This window comes from Rhinopithecus bieti, unplaced genomic scaffold (genome assembly GCF_001698545.2).
Source record: "Rhinopithecus bieti isolate Rb0 unplaced genomic scaffold, ASM169854v2 scaffold_980, whole genome shotgun sequence".
In the NCBI taxonomy this organism is placed as follows: Eukaryota; Metazoa; Chordata; class Mammalia; order Primates; family Cercopithecidae; genus Rhinopithecus; species Rhinopithecus bieti.
In genome coordinates, this window is record NW_016803338.1 from 1,235,363 (window position 1) to 1,250,810 (window position 15,448).

At 40.9% G+C, this 15,448-nt stretch overlaps 1 protein-coding gene across 2 annotated transcripts in view; it reads right to left on the reverse strand.

The window, feature by feature from the left end:
• LOC108532294 (aldehyde oxidase 1) overlaps positions 1–15,448 on the reverse strand; it is a 91,964-nt gene that overhangs the window by 70,779 nt on the left and 5,737 nt on the right. For both annotated transcript variants that reach the window (XM_017876256.1, XM_017876246.1), the window contains exons 2-9: positions 13,773–13,830; positions 11,615–11,711; positions 7,768–7,876; positions 5,501–5,627; positions 2,919–2,980; positions 1,924–2,013; positions 1,186–1,266; positions 441–585 (exon numbers count right to left, since the gene is read on the reverse strand). In XM_017876256.1, the coding sequence (XP_017731745.1) occupies positions 441–585; positions 1,186–1,266; positions 1,924–2,013; positions 2,919–2,980; positions 5,501–5,627; positions 7,768–7,876; positions 11,615–11,711; positions 13,773–13,830 (769 nt within the window). The remainder of the gene's footprint in view (positions 1–440; positions 586–1,185; positions 1,267–1,923; positions 2,014–2,918; positions 2,981–5,500; positions 5,628–7,767; positions 7,877–11,614; positions 11,712–13,772; positions 13,831–15,448) is intronic.

The window sequence follows — 15,448 nt, forward strand, 5'->3', positions numbered from 1 at the left end:
GGGCTGCTCCTCAAGCTAAACATACACTGGATGCAACAGGAAGACCCTGTAGCGGTTGTTTAAGTAAAACATATTATACCTATTGAGACACTGTGAGAGAGGAAACAAAGAGCAATTTCAAATTCGAGGCCCAGATTAGTCCCCAAATGGAAAGACAGGACAGCTGTCACTGGAGCTGCTGCTGCTGGTTTGCTATGGAGCAAGCCCCTTGGGTGCAACTCTTCATACTGCTCCAATAAGAGGCAAGATGAATCTACTTAATAATAGTTAGAAAGTCTCTTGAGCAATGCTCAGAAAGTCTAGCTCAAATGATTAAAAATGCTATTTCAGACTGCTTTTCCTGAGAACACATGTATATGGAGTTTCCCCAGCCCATTCTGGCCCCATCCCAAGTCCTTTTCCTCAATTTCCCTATAAGAAATCCCTGGGGTTCTACATACCCACAGAGGTGTTTCCCATGATGACAGGGGCCTGGGGATACTTGAATTTAAATTCCAGCAGTTCCTTCAGGGTCACGGGGGAAAACCACATCATTCTCTCACTGCCAAACACCCTGGTCCTTTGCGGTTGTTTCTCAGCCATTATCTATTGAAAAAGCAACATGGATTCAAGGTACCCAATGGTGCCATCTCCACCTGTTTCCACTCAACCATTAGCACTGTAGAAACAGAAGGAGAAAATACCTATCTTCTAAAAAGTAAAGCACAAAGTGGCCTAAAAGTAGAGCTTTACAAGGAATTAGAATTCAGAATAAAAGTACAATGGTTCTTTACTCCCGGGAACTGCTTGGTCTGTCTCCCTTTGGTGCTCTTATGCTTCAAAGAACATCATTTTAATGTTTGCAAATATAGTAACATGCTGAATCTTGTTAAATCATTCTATGGAGGAATAAACTTCAGCAAAAGTGAAAGTAGGAAACACGTCTACACCTATACACACTGCGATTTCACGATTTCATAGATGCTATCTGCTGCTCCTTACAGTCAACTCAGCTGTCCCCCATGGTGACCCCAGCCCCATTCCTCCTCCTCTTCCTCAGTCCATATTCTTTAGACCTTGAGATAAGGATGACAGAGAGGCCTTACTTATTTGCTAATCAGCTTTTGAGAGAACCCATAAACAAATATCCTTCCTGATATTTCACCATGAATTCTTCCAGGATGAGCTCAGCATTGCTTTACCTACCATTAGCTCAGGAGGAAATATCAGTTCCTGGGTTGGATCCAATGGCAGAAACTCCTCTTCTGCGAAGAGTTTTGGACTTGTCTTAAAAAGAGAACGTATCAGAAATTACCGTTATCGAGCAACTTTAAATCCTTTGTGGAATAAGGTCAAAAGATATAGACACATGGTCAGATACAGCAAACCAACAAAAAAGTCCGCTAGTCAGCCACAATCCCTGAGCTCCAGACCAAGGGCTCTAACACAAACCTGGTCATCAGTAACTCAGTGCTGATGCCAACGGGCCTCTGGAGGCCTCAACTCCCTGCACGTTGTCTTTGGAGTCTGAGGACAGTAGAAGAGGAGGCAGCAGCAGCAGACAACTGGAACAAGAACGGCTCCCTGAACCTCTCCTGAATCTGCTTGCTCTACTTGTTCTTTCATTTTCATGACATCTCCACTTTACTTCTGACCCTTGAAAAATAACTTGAAAAAATGCTTTTAAAAGCTAAGAGACACTAAGGAACCAACATGTTTTCCCTTCTGTAGATAACTGTATTTAAATGGGAATAATATCTGGAATGAGAACAAAGTTGCTATGATGTAATTTTTTTTATAGTGATGGAGTGAGAATGGGAGAGGGCAAATGTTGACATACCACAAATTAGTCAACTTGGGTAGCCATTTATTCTTCCTAAGAGTATGTTGGCTCCTGTTCATGTCCTGAGAAAGCCTTATAAAAGCTTTATATTTTTCACTGACCTTACTTCCTTCCTCAAATTCTGGCAATCCATTGATTCCTTGATCCAAACAGCAAACTCCATTTTCTTTACTTTGACAGCAGCCCGAAGTCTAGTGGACAAAAAACAAATCACTAGGAATTTATTGTTGATTCTACTAAGTAGTAAATAAAGCAGGTGACTACCAGTTGAAACGTAATGCCGAATCAATATCGTTAGATGCCATGAGAGAGAGCCATTTGTACTTACACATATTCAAACCGACTTTAATGAAAAACCCCAGCTTATAGGAAATTTTGAATAGCAGTGATTAATAAGTTAAAAGACATAAAGATCTTATAACTAAGTGTGGCACATAGCATTAAATAGTAAATATTAACAATGATTAGTTAATATTATTTTAAATATTAATAATATTAATAGGTATTGTTATTATCATCACTGTTCTTATCTATAATATACTGAATTCATTGTTTAGTTTCCAAAGGGCAATCTTATATCCTTCATTGCAACTTTGTTTGTTCATTTATTCATTCAACAAATATTGAGTAGCTACTCAGTGACTGTGTGGTGACTGGACCTGGAGACATACAGCCTCTACTGTGAAGCAGCCCACAGTCTGGTGAAGAGATGGGATAACAAATGATCAATTGCACAACATTGTGACCAAGGCTGTGACAGGACATGCGTATACCCATGGTATGTTCGCAGAGGGCTATAGGAACACCAGGCCAGGGTACCTGACCCAGGCAAAGAGGTCAGGAAAGACCTCCTGGAAGCAATGACACACAGCCAGTGTGTCAAAACGCTCAGGTGTTCATTATGTGACCACCAAGGCAAGCTCAATGAATGAGGGTAAGTGCCCTGCTCAAGATCAAATAACAAATAGCAGCTAGAAACCTGGAGATAAGAAATAAGCACGTATTAGCACGATGCTGCCCGTCTAATCACTGACAACTCCTACCATTTCGTTTCACTGGGGAAAGCATACTCAAACACGTGGTCCTTTCCACTTACTTCACAGAAAGTCTTGCATGCATCAATTATGGGCCTGTATCCAGTGCAACGGCACAGGTTACCTGAAGGAGAAAAACACAGCTCTGTTAGCCAAGTGACCCAGATAGAGGCACAGTCTACCAGGAGTGTGATGAAAATAAGGACCCCATCACAGAGGAAAGCTCTGTTTGCCATTTTAGGCCACCTAATCTACAAAGTCAGATTTTTTCAGCAGCAACTTGGGATATTTCGTTAAGAATCTTGAGGCAGATTTTAAAAGTTCAGGTATTTGTACTTTCTCCTGTAAAGTTGTTATGCCTTCTGCTTGTGACAGGTGCTCAAACAACACAGTAATTTCAAGCCAAAAACTTGCTCTACAGTCACATTCAAGAGCTAAGCCTTATTTTTAAAATAATTTATTTATTTATTTATTTATTTGAGACAGGGTTTCATTCTGTCACCCAGGCTGCAGGTGCAGTGGTGCAGTCTCAGCTGGCTGCAGCTTCCACCTCTTGGGTTCAAGCAATTCTCCTGCCTCAGCCTCCTGAGTAGCTGGGACTACAGGTGTGCGCCACCAGGTCAGGCTAATTTTTGTATTGATAGTAGAGATGGGGTTTCACCATGTTGGCCAGGCTGGTCTCAAAATTCCTGACCTCAGGTGATCCACCCACCTCGGCCTCCCAAAATGTTGGGATTACAGGCATGAGCCACGGTGCTCGGCCAGCCTAATTTTTTTTTTAAAGTAAAATCCATTTTATTGAGCTGTTATTGACATACAAAAAGCAGTACAACTTGGTAAATTTGGAGACAAGTCTTACACCTATGAAACCATCACCACAGTCAATGTTATAAACATATCTATCACCTCTAAGTTCCCTCCCACCATTTATTTATTCATTTATTTTGTGATTACTATAACATCTGACCTTTTAGCAAATGTTTGAGTATACAATGCAGTGTTAACTATAAGTATTATGCTGTACAGTATCTCTAGGATTTACTCATTTTGCATAACTGAAACGTTTTACCTTTGACTAATACATCTTTGTTTTCCTGTTCCCCAGGCCCTGGTAACCACCATTCTATTCTCTGCTTCTATGAGTTTGACTACTTTAGATTCCTCATATAAGTGGGATCATGTAGTATTTGTTCTTCTGTGCCTGGCTTATTTCACTCAGCAGAATGTCCTCCAGGTTCATTCATGTTGTTGCAAATGGCAAGCTATACTTCTTTTTCTAAGGAAAAAAACTCCTGATTTTTAACACTTACTGTGACAAAAGAAAAAAAAAAGCACTCTAAGCTTCAGCCGATAGAAAGATCAAAGTTATTATACGGCAGCAAAAGTAGTTATTGAACTGTGAAAGCAGTTGGGCACATTATATATTTATAATAAATTAGGCCAGCGTTTCTCTCACAGTGTGGTCCGGTGTTCCTCCTCCACCCCTAAATCTGAAGTCTTATTTAAAAAACAGTATTACTGAGTCAAACTCTCTAGGGGTGGGTCCCAGGAATCTTCATTACCCACAAATTCTCATGTATGATCTAAGAACCCTGAAATCTGAGAACCCCTTATCACTTTTTTACATCATAAACAGCCATGAAATCAAATTCATGGTAAGATCTACAGGAAATCAGGCAGAAGACAGTTTATGAGCAATGTCTCTCCTTTCTACGTCCGTTTTGGTTTTCACCGGAAAATTTTTGCAGAGTAAGTGTACATATGAGCTTTAGGCTCATTTTCTCTAGCAGAGAAAGGAGGTCTTCAGGAGGCCTGAGACAAAGACAAATGCAGCCATGGAGAACTTCACCAGAAATAGGACTTGAGAGGGCATCACTTAAAAAACTTGTTTAGAATCTTGTTGATGAGGATATCCCTCCACCACATGCACCCTGAGCTCCTGAACTTGACAAAAACGCTCTAGGGTGGATAGAGACAGTTCTTTGCAGTAAGTATCAAGATCTCTGTCTCTGACTTTATGCTGTATCCATCACCAGCCCTCTGATGCTGAATATGGTCCTGAAAGCACCCACTCATCCAGTAGGGAGAGTGGTGACCGAGCAGCACGTAGGGATAACAGGACTATTCCCAAGGGCTGATGAATAACTGGCTTTTTAATGGTTATAAAAACAAAAGAGACTTCAGAAATACATCAGCCAAATGCAATGTGTGGGTCTGGTTTGAATCCTGATTTGAACAAACCAGCTCTTTCACTTATTGGGGATGTAACTTTGAACAAATCACTCTCCCCAAACCTCAGTTTCTGTATTTATGAAACGGAGATAACAATAGTATCTGTCTTATAAATTTTTTGTGAGGATCAAACGAGATAATCTTCAAATAGTATTTAATGCAGTGTGTGGCACATGAAAGGTATCCAATATTAGCTGTTGTTATCATTATCATCATCGTGAAAAAATAAAAGCCAGCAGGGAGGCTGAGGCACGAGAATCGCTTGAATCTGGGAGGCAGAGGTTGCAGTGGAGCCAAGATCGTGCCACTGCACTCCAGCCTGGGCAACAGAGTGAGATTCTGTCTCTAAGTAAATGAATGAGTAAATAAATAAATAAATATTAAAAAATAAAAGCATGCTCATATAACCTACCACCAAGGGCATCAGTCAGCTGATCCAGAGTGGGCTCCGGGTGGTTCCTGAGCAGCGTGTAGATGGACATCACCATCCCGGGTGTGCAGAAGCCACATTGGGTGCCGTGACACTTGGCGATCCTCTCCTGGAAGCACAGGAAGGGTTAGAAATGCAGAATCTTGGGCCCCATCCCAGGCCTAGTGAATTGGAGCCTGCATTCTAGCAAGATCCCCAGGTGATTTGTCTGCATGTTAAGATTGCAGTAGAGTCCCCTGAGAGCCCTTCTCATCCCAGGCGCCTCCCTCCCGAGGGCTGGGTTGTTGTGAGGTTGGGCCTCATCTGCTTTTGAGCTTCACTTAAAGCAGTGGTTGCCACTTTTGAGAATCACCAGGAGAGTAGTAAGATTTCAAGCCCCACACAGCACCACAAACCAACCGACAGAGTCTCTGGGAATGGGGCACAGTCATACATCTTTTAAAGATTCTCAGATGGTTGGTTTCAATGTGCAGTTGTGGTTGTGAATTACTGAGATAAAGGAAATCCTTCAGAGAAATAAACCAAATTATACTCAAGTTGAGAAGTGAAAAAAAATGAAAAATAAAATAAAATGCTTTTATTACCTTTCCCTCCCTCCAGCATTTTTGCTTTGGAGTCTAACTTCTAAGGTTCAAGTCGATTTTGGAAGCTGTCTTCTGGTAACATTGTAACAATGGGAGTTCCACCTCAATAAGGAAATGAAAGGGTATTGTATGCCTGTGTATGATCAGGTCTCACATGGGCATCCAGGCAGAATTCTCCTCCTCTAGTTAATGATATTTCATCATGATCCAGGCAAAATTCTCTCCCTCTAGGTAATGATCTTTCAAATAAATAGAATCCAAGATTCCTTCAAATCTAGAAAATTTGAACTTGGGTCATTTTCTATGTTGCTGCTATCTTTTCCTTCTTCTATCTTTCCTCACATTTGATCTTCATTAACTTCGATAAAACAAGTAAAATGGCTTTTTTGTTTGTGTTTTTTTTTCTTTTCCTTTTTTTTTTTTTTTGCGATGGAGTCTCACTCTGTTGCCATGCTGGAGTGCAGTGGCACGACCTTGGCTCACTGCAACCTCCACCTCCCGGGTTCAAGTGATTCTCCTGTTTCAGCCTCCTGAGTAGCTGGGGACTACAGGTACACACCACCACGCCCAGCTAATTTTTGTAGTTTTAGTAGAGACAAGGTTTCACCATGTTGGCCAAGATGGTTTCAATCTCTTGACCTTGTGATCCGCCCACCTCAGCCTCCCAAAGTGCTGGGATTATAGGTATGAGCCACTGCGCCCAGCCTAGAAATGGCATTCTTACGGACAATATATACATAAAGAGTCAGGTGTCTGAAGATGCTTTTTTACTTGAGGCTAAAACTCTAACAAGGTGCTTCTTTAGGAGAAAAGCCAAAAAACTTATTGGCAACTCCTATCATCTGTCTTCCAAACAAGCTCTAAGTATAACAAAGCTTTTTGGTAGCTGAGATTTTCACTCAGCCTTAAGATGATGTTATTTTCCACTTTATTTAAAAAGTAAAATAAAATTATATCCCTCAATGCACATGGCTCTTCTTTCTCTTTCTTCCTTATTTCTTTCCTTCCATCCCTTCCTTTCTTCCTTCCCTCCCTCGTCTCTCCCTTTCTCTCCTTCTCTTTCTTACGACAGGGTCTCACTCAGTCACCCAGGCTGAAGTACAGGGTGCAGTCATGGTTTACTGCAGCCTCAACCTCCCAGGCTCAAGTGATTCTCTCACCTCAGCACCCCTGAGTAGCTAGGACTACAGGTGCTCACCACCACACCCGGCTAATTTTTGTACTTTTGTAGAGATATATTTCTCCATGTTGCCTAAGCTGGTCTCAAACTCCTGGGCTCAAGCAATCCACCTGCCTTGGCCTCCCAAAGTGTTGGGATTACAGGTGTGAGCCACTGTACCTGGCTTTTGCGTCTTTATGAGTTTAGAAGACGTCAAATAGACAGGTCCCATCTAATTAGAACACAGAAAACAAACCCACAAATGTCAGGGCATTCTTAGAGAAGAAAAAGTGTTCTAGCCTTCCAAAAGCATCTTTCCAAGAAGTTAGTTAAAGACACTCACATATCCCAATACGCCAGCCTTCGCTTTTGTTCCCAGCTAGGTTGTATCTGTTGGACTGGCCAAGGCAGCAGGCCCCAGGTTGCTCCACTCTCTTAATCTCAGGGACTCAATGTCATGAGGTTTCTAAAGCACAGAAACCCTATAAGGAAGGGCACATCCTCACCTGAACAGGATGAATTCTGGTGTGGGTGCTTCCTATGCCTTCTACTGTGGTGACGGCAGTACCATACAGAGAACAGATGGGAATCAGACAGGCATTGGCTGGGTGATGCCTTCAGAATGCAAAAGAAAAGCACAAATTACAAATTATGTCACATCCAGTGGGAAGGGGCCAGGCATTCATTGAGCTTCTCCACTGTGGCAGGTTTTTATATAATGTCTCCAGGTTTTACACCTATATTTCCTCCTTAGCCCAGGCTCATTTTATAGAAGTGAAATCTGAGGATCAGAGTGATTTACTCAGGGTCACAGCCAGAGTGTCAGAGGCAGGATTAAAATTAGGCCTCCTAATTCTAATTCCAGAATGGTGTCTACTTATCAAAAACTGTTACAACTTTGATGGTTTTTGCTCGAATGAGGGGTTGACATTCTCTAGTCACAGGTAACCACCCACCTATGGCAGGCCAGGTCTCCATTAGCAACCAGAGAAGCCAGCCTTCACCAACACCTCACTGTCATGCTGATGAATGCATAAGTTAAACATTAAAGAACTGGAGAAACTGGTGCCTTAGTACAAAGGCCAGAATGTAAAAACAAGGCCATTAAGAGCCTACCTGGGCTTCCTCAGAACTTAAGAGTTCCATTAAAATAATGGAGACATTCTTATACACCTTGTACACCTTGTACCAGGATCCACTTTAGATGAAGTAACTCTTCCAAGGCTCTGAAGTAATTGTCTAGACCCCAGGCCCTAGTTAAAGATTAGACAGAGTGAAACATTTTGGCTTTCGGCTTGTAGGTACACTGAATGCATATAAGCACTAGGAAAAATCTGGTAACGTTTAGTTGGTCTGGTGAGTTACTTCGACCTTCTCCCTATAACTGGTTGCAGAAACAAACTCTCTTCTTTCCCAGTCTGTCTGCTTCTTGTTTTTAGACCACAAGAACAAGCAGCCAGACCTCATCTGTCTGGGAACACACCCACCTAGAGTTCATTCCATCTTCCAGATAGATGCTAGGCCAGGGGTTGGTTGAGCAATAAAGTAAAAGTGATACCAAGCTTCAGAAGAAGAAACAGGGTGTGGGATCCAGAACTCCTCAATCCGACAGAACCACTGCTAGAAAATGTCCAACTCACAATGTCTCCTAAATGTTCTCATTCACCAAAGAGAACTATAAATGGCCAATAAACACATGAAACAAGTATTCGACCTTAAAAATCAAGAGAGACTCAAGCAATGAGAAACACAATTTTTGTCAAAGAAAATAATAAATATTTTTAATATTTATAATATCTATTAGTACCAACAGCTTGGGAAGATGAGACTCGTACTGTTTGTAAGAATGGAAATTGAGTTCTCCCTGAGAACTGCTGAGAGATATTTCACAGGAAGACATAAAAAAACACTTTAAAATGCACACTCTCTTTTACACTGCTATTCCACCTCTATGGATATATCATAAGGAAATAATCATAGGCATAAACATGAATATATCTATAGGAGTGTTAATTGATGCATTGCTCATGCTAATAAAAACTAAAAGTAATCTAAGTGGACAGTATTTGGGGGGTGGTTTTGGTACGCCCAAAGGATGGAACACACACAGCCATTAATGAATTTATTATTATAAGATATTAAGGAGAAATTAACAAAATATACAGGTTTCTAAATAGTATGTACAGTATGCTTCCATATGTATACACACAAAAGAAAGATTGAAAGGATATTATTCATTTATAAATAAGTGCAAATATTTATTGAGTGCCTCCTATGTGCCAGGCAGAGTTCCACATTGGAACTTTAAAATTCACTGCTAAAATCACTGGTGAACAAGACAGATAAAATCTCTGCCCTTGTAGAGTGTGTGTTCTAGCTGAAAGAAGACAGCACGTATGTACGTGGACAGTACACACAAAAATACATTAATTGAAATGTCGAGAAGTGCTATGAATACATTAATATAGGCTAACGCAATAGAGAGTTGTGAAGGTGAGGGGGAGCACAGCTATTTAGTAGGTGATTGGGGACGACTGAGAATGCAACATTTTTGTAAAATCTGAATGATTTAAAGGGGCCAGACATGAAAGGCAGTGGAACAAAATACTCAGGCCTTGAGGCAGGAATAAGTGTGGGATGTTTAAGAAAAGGAAGAGGGACAGAAAAAAGTCCAGTGAGGCAGGAACATAGTGAATGCAAGGGGAGTGGTGTTACTCATGGTTAGAGAGACAGGCAGAGGCCAGGTAGGTAATGGTAAAGGCTTGATAGCAAAGGTACAGAGTTTGAATACTGATTCAAAGGCAAGCGAGCTTTCAGTTTAGAGGTAGAAAGTTGTAAGAGACTGCCACTCTCATTCTAAAAACCAAAGTAAACCATACGAGGAACATAATCACATATTTTCAAAGCTCATCAGATGCTGAGTACACAAAGAAACTTTATGAGCAAAACTTAATAAATAAATAAACTAAACTCCGTTGTGACAATCTCTTCATAAGAGAGAAGATACAGTTGTTCTCATCCCTGAGATACAATTATTCTCTTCCTGAAGTTGAAGGAGGAAAAGGAACCTGCCTTAAACAGGAATAAGGAGAAACCAGACCAACTTCCAACAAACTTTGAATGGCTGCATGTGGGCTGGTAACAACAGATTGAAATATAAAGCTGGGCTGCATTCTCTCCAATCTCTTCCCCACCAGAGATCACTGAGTTCCAGGGGTAGTTCCCCAAAAATAGGCAGGGAAGCAGAGCTAAAAGAAACTTTCCAAGCATACTGGTCCTTAAACAAAGAAGGCTGGGGGAGAGAGAGGAGAACTGAAACTCTACGTACTCACACTTCACAGAGTATAGGGTAGTCGCCACTTCCTAGAGGCTAAAGACAGAGCAGCATGGCTGCAATAGATCTCCCAAAGCATGGAAGGTGAGACAGGTAAGCAAAGAGAAATCCCTCATGAACTAAAAAGCTGACAACCAGGCTGTAAAGCAGGGAGGAACCTCTCAGAGTTCAGACAGCAGGTAGTTTGGTATGGAACACAGCAGACATATGAAACCTCACCAGTGCTCAGATCCTTAGCCTTCAAGTGAGATCTGTGAAATGATGTAAAATGGTCTAACATTAGCATAATTGGAGTCCCAGAAGAACAGAGGGAAGAGTGTGTGGCACAGAGTAAATATTTGAAGAGATAATGCCTTGAGAAGTTTCCAGAAGACATCAACACACAGATCCAAGAAACTTGGAAAATGTGAAGAAGGATAAATACCAAACATAAACAGATGTTAAACATAATGGGAAGTCATTGGGGGCTTTTCAGTATGAGAATGACTTGATCTGATGATAATTAAAGCAGGTCACTGTGGCTGATGTGTGGAGAAAGCACCAGATGGGAGGAAGGAGGTAAGTTAGGGGCTGGAAGAGTAATATATGAATGTGATGATGGCATTATCCTCCCCTGCAATTTCAGCCCTGCCTTTCCTCCCCAGACAGGCAGTTAGGCAGCTATTCAACTTTTGACAGGGGATTTTTTTTTTCTTAGAGACAAGGTCTTGCTATGTTGCCCAGGCTGGACTCAAACTCAACAATCCTCTTGACAGCCTCCCAAGTAGCTAGAAATGTGTGCCACTGTGCCTGGCTTTGATGGGGAATTCTTTGACCATATGTAATCCTCACTGATGGTACATTTTTCTCTCAACACATCCATATTCCTGGGACCGTGTCTGTCTTGTTCATCATTGTACCCCCAGTGGCCAGTTCTTTTCACATGGTAGGTACTCAAAATATATTTACCAAATGAAGGAATATAACAAAGTTCAAAATTATAAAAATTTCAACCATATCTGGACTTTGCTGCATGGTACCTTATCCTGTTGGTGATGGGGTTATATCGTGATATCATCACTGTACAAGCACCACAGCCTCCTCCTCCACAGCCATACTTAGTTCCCGTGAGTCGAACTGGAAGAGGTATAGTTAAAGATCATATGTGTTATGTAATTCTCTTTCTAGAATAGCCCCGCCACTAGGAGACAGTAACATCACAGACTCTTAAATGTTAGTTAAGTTCAATACATATTCATCAAATAATGCGTTTATGTCATAATTACTATTATAGCAGCTATAATAATCTTGTAAATTCTTGATTTCTCTTTGGGTGCTATATCTTGTATCCTCCCTTTGAAAACAACTGGACCTCAGGTTGCCAAAAATAGGGCCAAACTGAAAAAAGAAGAGTCTATATATGTAAGGGCTTGAGTATTTGAAGGTATGAACACATTGCACATTTATTCTCATCCTTATCTCTGTCTTTGATGACACAAAGCAAAATATTAAATTGTAGATAATTCTTGGAATATTCATGTCATGTTAGCCATGTTTTTGTATTTCTCTGCCTTTCAGCGGCAAAAACTGCCATCTGTTCCCTAATATCTCTTCTCTTATTATTCCTCAGAAATAGAAACCCCAATTGTTAGCCACACACATATGGCTTCCAAGAGTAAAAAATAGACTTTCCCAGCCTCCTCTGTGACTAGGTGGGGTCATTAACAGTGCTGGCTAACAGGATGTAATTATAAGTGTTGTGTATGACTTCCAGGAGAAGAGTGTCCTTAAAAGCAGAGGGCTGCTTCTTTCTTTGCTCACTACTTCTATTTGCTGGAATTCACATATGAGGGCTGGCTCTCCATTGGTCATCTCTGATGGTGAGGAGAAAGCTATGTGCTGAGGAAGGTGCTGCTTGATTCCTCAACAACATTGTGACACTGCTTGACCATCCCTGATCCACCTATCTGTGGGCTTCCTTTATGTGAGTGTGATAGCCACGCAAACATGCCTCACAGACCTCCCTTCAACATGGAGGGTAACTGACCAAGGGACCCCATTGCTGCACTTTAATACTGATCACTCCAGTTCTCACTAAGACCATGCCTCCCATGGACTACTCTCCACCAATGGTTTAGTGCTACGGAGAGACATGGAGTCCTTGTCAACCATCCCCAGTGGTTCTGAAGAACATGCCTTAGATTGACCAGCAGTCTAGGGCCCTTCCACTCAACCTTATCTCCAGGGTCAGACTTACATGGTGATCAAATGGCTCCCTAAGCCTCCTCTGATTCACTCCCTACTTCCTTTCCCACAGACATTCCTCCTAATAAAATCCTGGCACATTTAATCTCATTTTTGGTGTCCACATCCTGAAGAACCTGAACTAACACAATGAGAAAGAAAGAAACTCCTACCTTCTATCTTGTTTGCCATGAGGTGGAGTTTTCTGTCACTCACAGTGAACCAAACTTTAAATATTACACATAGGTACTGTGGATAATCAGGAAGTCATGTTCATGGTTTTTTATGTCTAAAGCTCTTGAATGACTTTCATGAACATGTTTCAGAAACATATTCATGTGTCTGAAAAACAATTATTGATGCTTTGGAGTTGTATACTCTTTTGGTAGTTTTACTCTCTCCAGGGGGAAGAAATGTACACACTCCCATTGAAACATAATTTTGCATATAATTATAGTGTCCTTCACCCTCTGGTAACTCACTGGAGTTCATGCATAGCAAGCTAAAAATCCATTCCTTAGATGGTCTTATATGGCAAGTTTTTCTAGGATAACATTTTCAGGTTTAGTTCTTCCATTTTTCTTTTACTTTCATTTCAGGTGACTTCTGTGCTCTCTTTTCCTAATGGGCATAATAATTGGTCTTTAAGGACAGAGTATAAATATTGTGACTCTTAATTCTAAAGGATGCTTACTTAGGTCCTTTTAACATCTATTAAGTTTCCATTACTAGTTTCTCCATTTTATACAGAGACTGGAAAAAAATTGGTTCTTCTGACAGCCACATTTGTGCCCTGCCTATAAAACTATAGGACTTTCTCAAATATGAGCATAAAACCATGAGAGCAGGGAATATATCTTAGCGTCTCTACTGTATATTTGAAATATTTAATGAGGAAACTGGAGTTATACAAATACGCACACACATACACACTCAAAGTAGAGAAAAGGATACGATTCTTCCTCAGATAAGGCAACAGCATTGTTTCAGGATCAACATTTTTTTCTATCACCTATACCAAAGGGAAAATAAGAGTTAGGCATACAAAGTTGAGAGAGCTAATATGAAATTCACATTGGTAGGATCACACTAATTTGAGGGAAATGCATGTTAATTAGCCCTTCTACTCATATTTTCAAGTAGATTTCAGCTTTATGGAACACCTGTGATATGCAAACCACCTCTCTTAGGTGTAATTTTGAGCCCCACCACAATTGTGCTGCTGTCCTTGGTCCTGAGTTATTGCTATTCTCTAAGGCAATTGTTTCCGCTAACAGGAACACTACCTCCTGTCCAGTTTTTTTCCTAGAAAGTTTAAAGCAGGTGAGAGTAAAGACATTAGTAGAACAGTTCAGACTGGAGAGGGGATAGATGAAATAAGAAAAGAAAGGAGGGAGGGGAATTGCTGGAATAGAATAGCCTCTAGGACATTGATATAGTTAATTGTTTAAAAGTCTTGTTTATCTTGTTCAAATGATTGTGGTTTCCAGTAAAAGATAACCAGCCATGGCCCCAATCAAATAAACAAAGGGGAAGATAAAACGTGTATGCTAAGTGATGAAAGACTATGCAGCAAGGACACACTTAGGCAAGTTCGTGGGAGCAGCCTGGCAGCGTAACAGCAGAACAGCATGCTGTCTTTTCCCAAGGATGACATCAAAATGTCATGATTGGTTGTGTTTTCCAAAGTGATCAAGTTTTCTCTTTTTTCACTAAAAATTTGACATTTCTTCTAGATTCACAGAACACATAGAAGCATGACTTGCTTTGCCATTTCAGAAGCTGAATTCATCTTTCACCATATTATAGTAATTTTCCCTACTGGGAAGTAGTAGGTGAGGAGTGGACATATGCTTCTTCTAGGGCTGCTGCCTTACCCTCAATTTTAAAAGGTTATACACCAGGCAAGGTGTGGCATATGCCAATTACCAAGGTCAGATCTGTGCCCTAGAAGAGTCTGCAATATAGAAAGATTGGTGTGTGTGTGTGTCTGTTTGTGTGTGCGTATGTGATAAGAAAAAAATATGGGGGACCTCTCAGGTATCTTCAATTTAATTGGCTCTCAAATGGAACTCTTTATTTTATTTTTCAAACTTACTCCTTCCCTTCTTTTCCTTAAACTGTTTAATGGCCTCAGTATCTGCTAGGTCATCTAAGCTAAAAAACCTGAGCTATTTTCAACTTTTTTTTTCCAGTCCACCACAATCAGTTCTTCCACTTGGGCTTCCAGTGATACTCTAAACTCCTTTCTCTTTTACTGTCACTACCCATGAGCCCATATCATCTATTGTCCGAATGATTATAAGACCTGCCTGACTGGTCTCCCTGCCTCCACTCTTGGTACTCGCAATATCGTCTTCTGCACCATGACCAGAGTGACTGCTGTGAAACCCAAGCCTGATCATCTCATGTATATGCCTAATTTAACGTGGCTTCTGGCTGCCAAACTGCCATTCCAGGAATTCCTGAATCACGGAGATGCTTGTTAAAATGAAACCCCTATGGAATCAGGATTTCTGGTAGGGGAAACCAGAAAATGTGCTTTTTAAATGAGTAGACTGAGTGGATCTTAGGTGAATTAATAGCCAACCATTTCCAGAATACAAGAAGAAATCCGAATTCAGGCCACA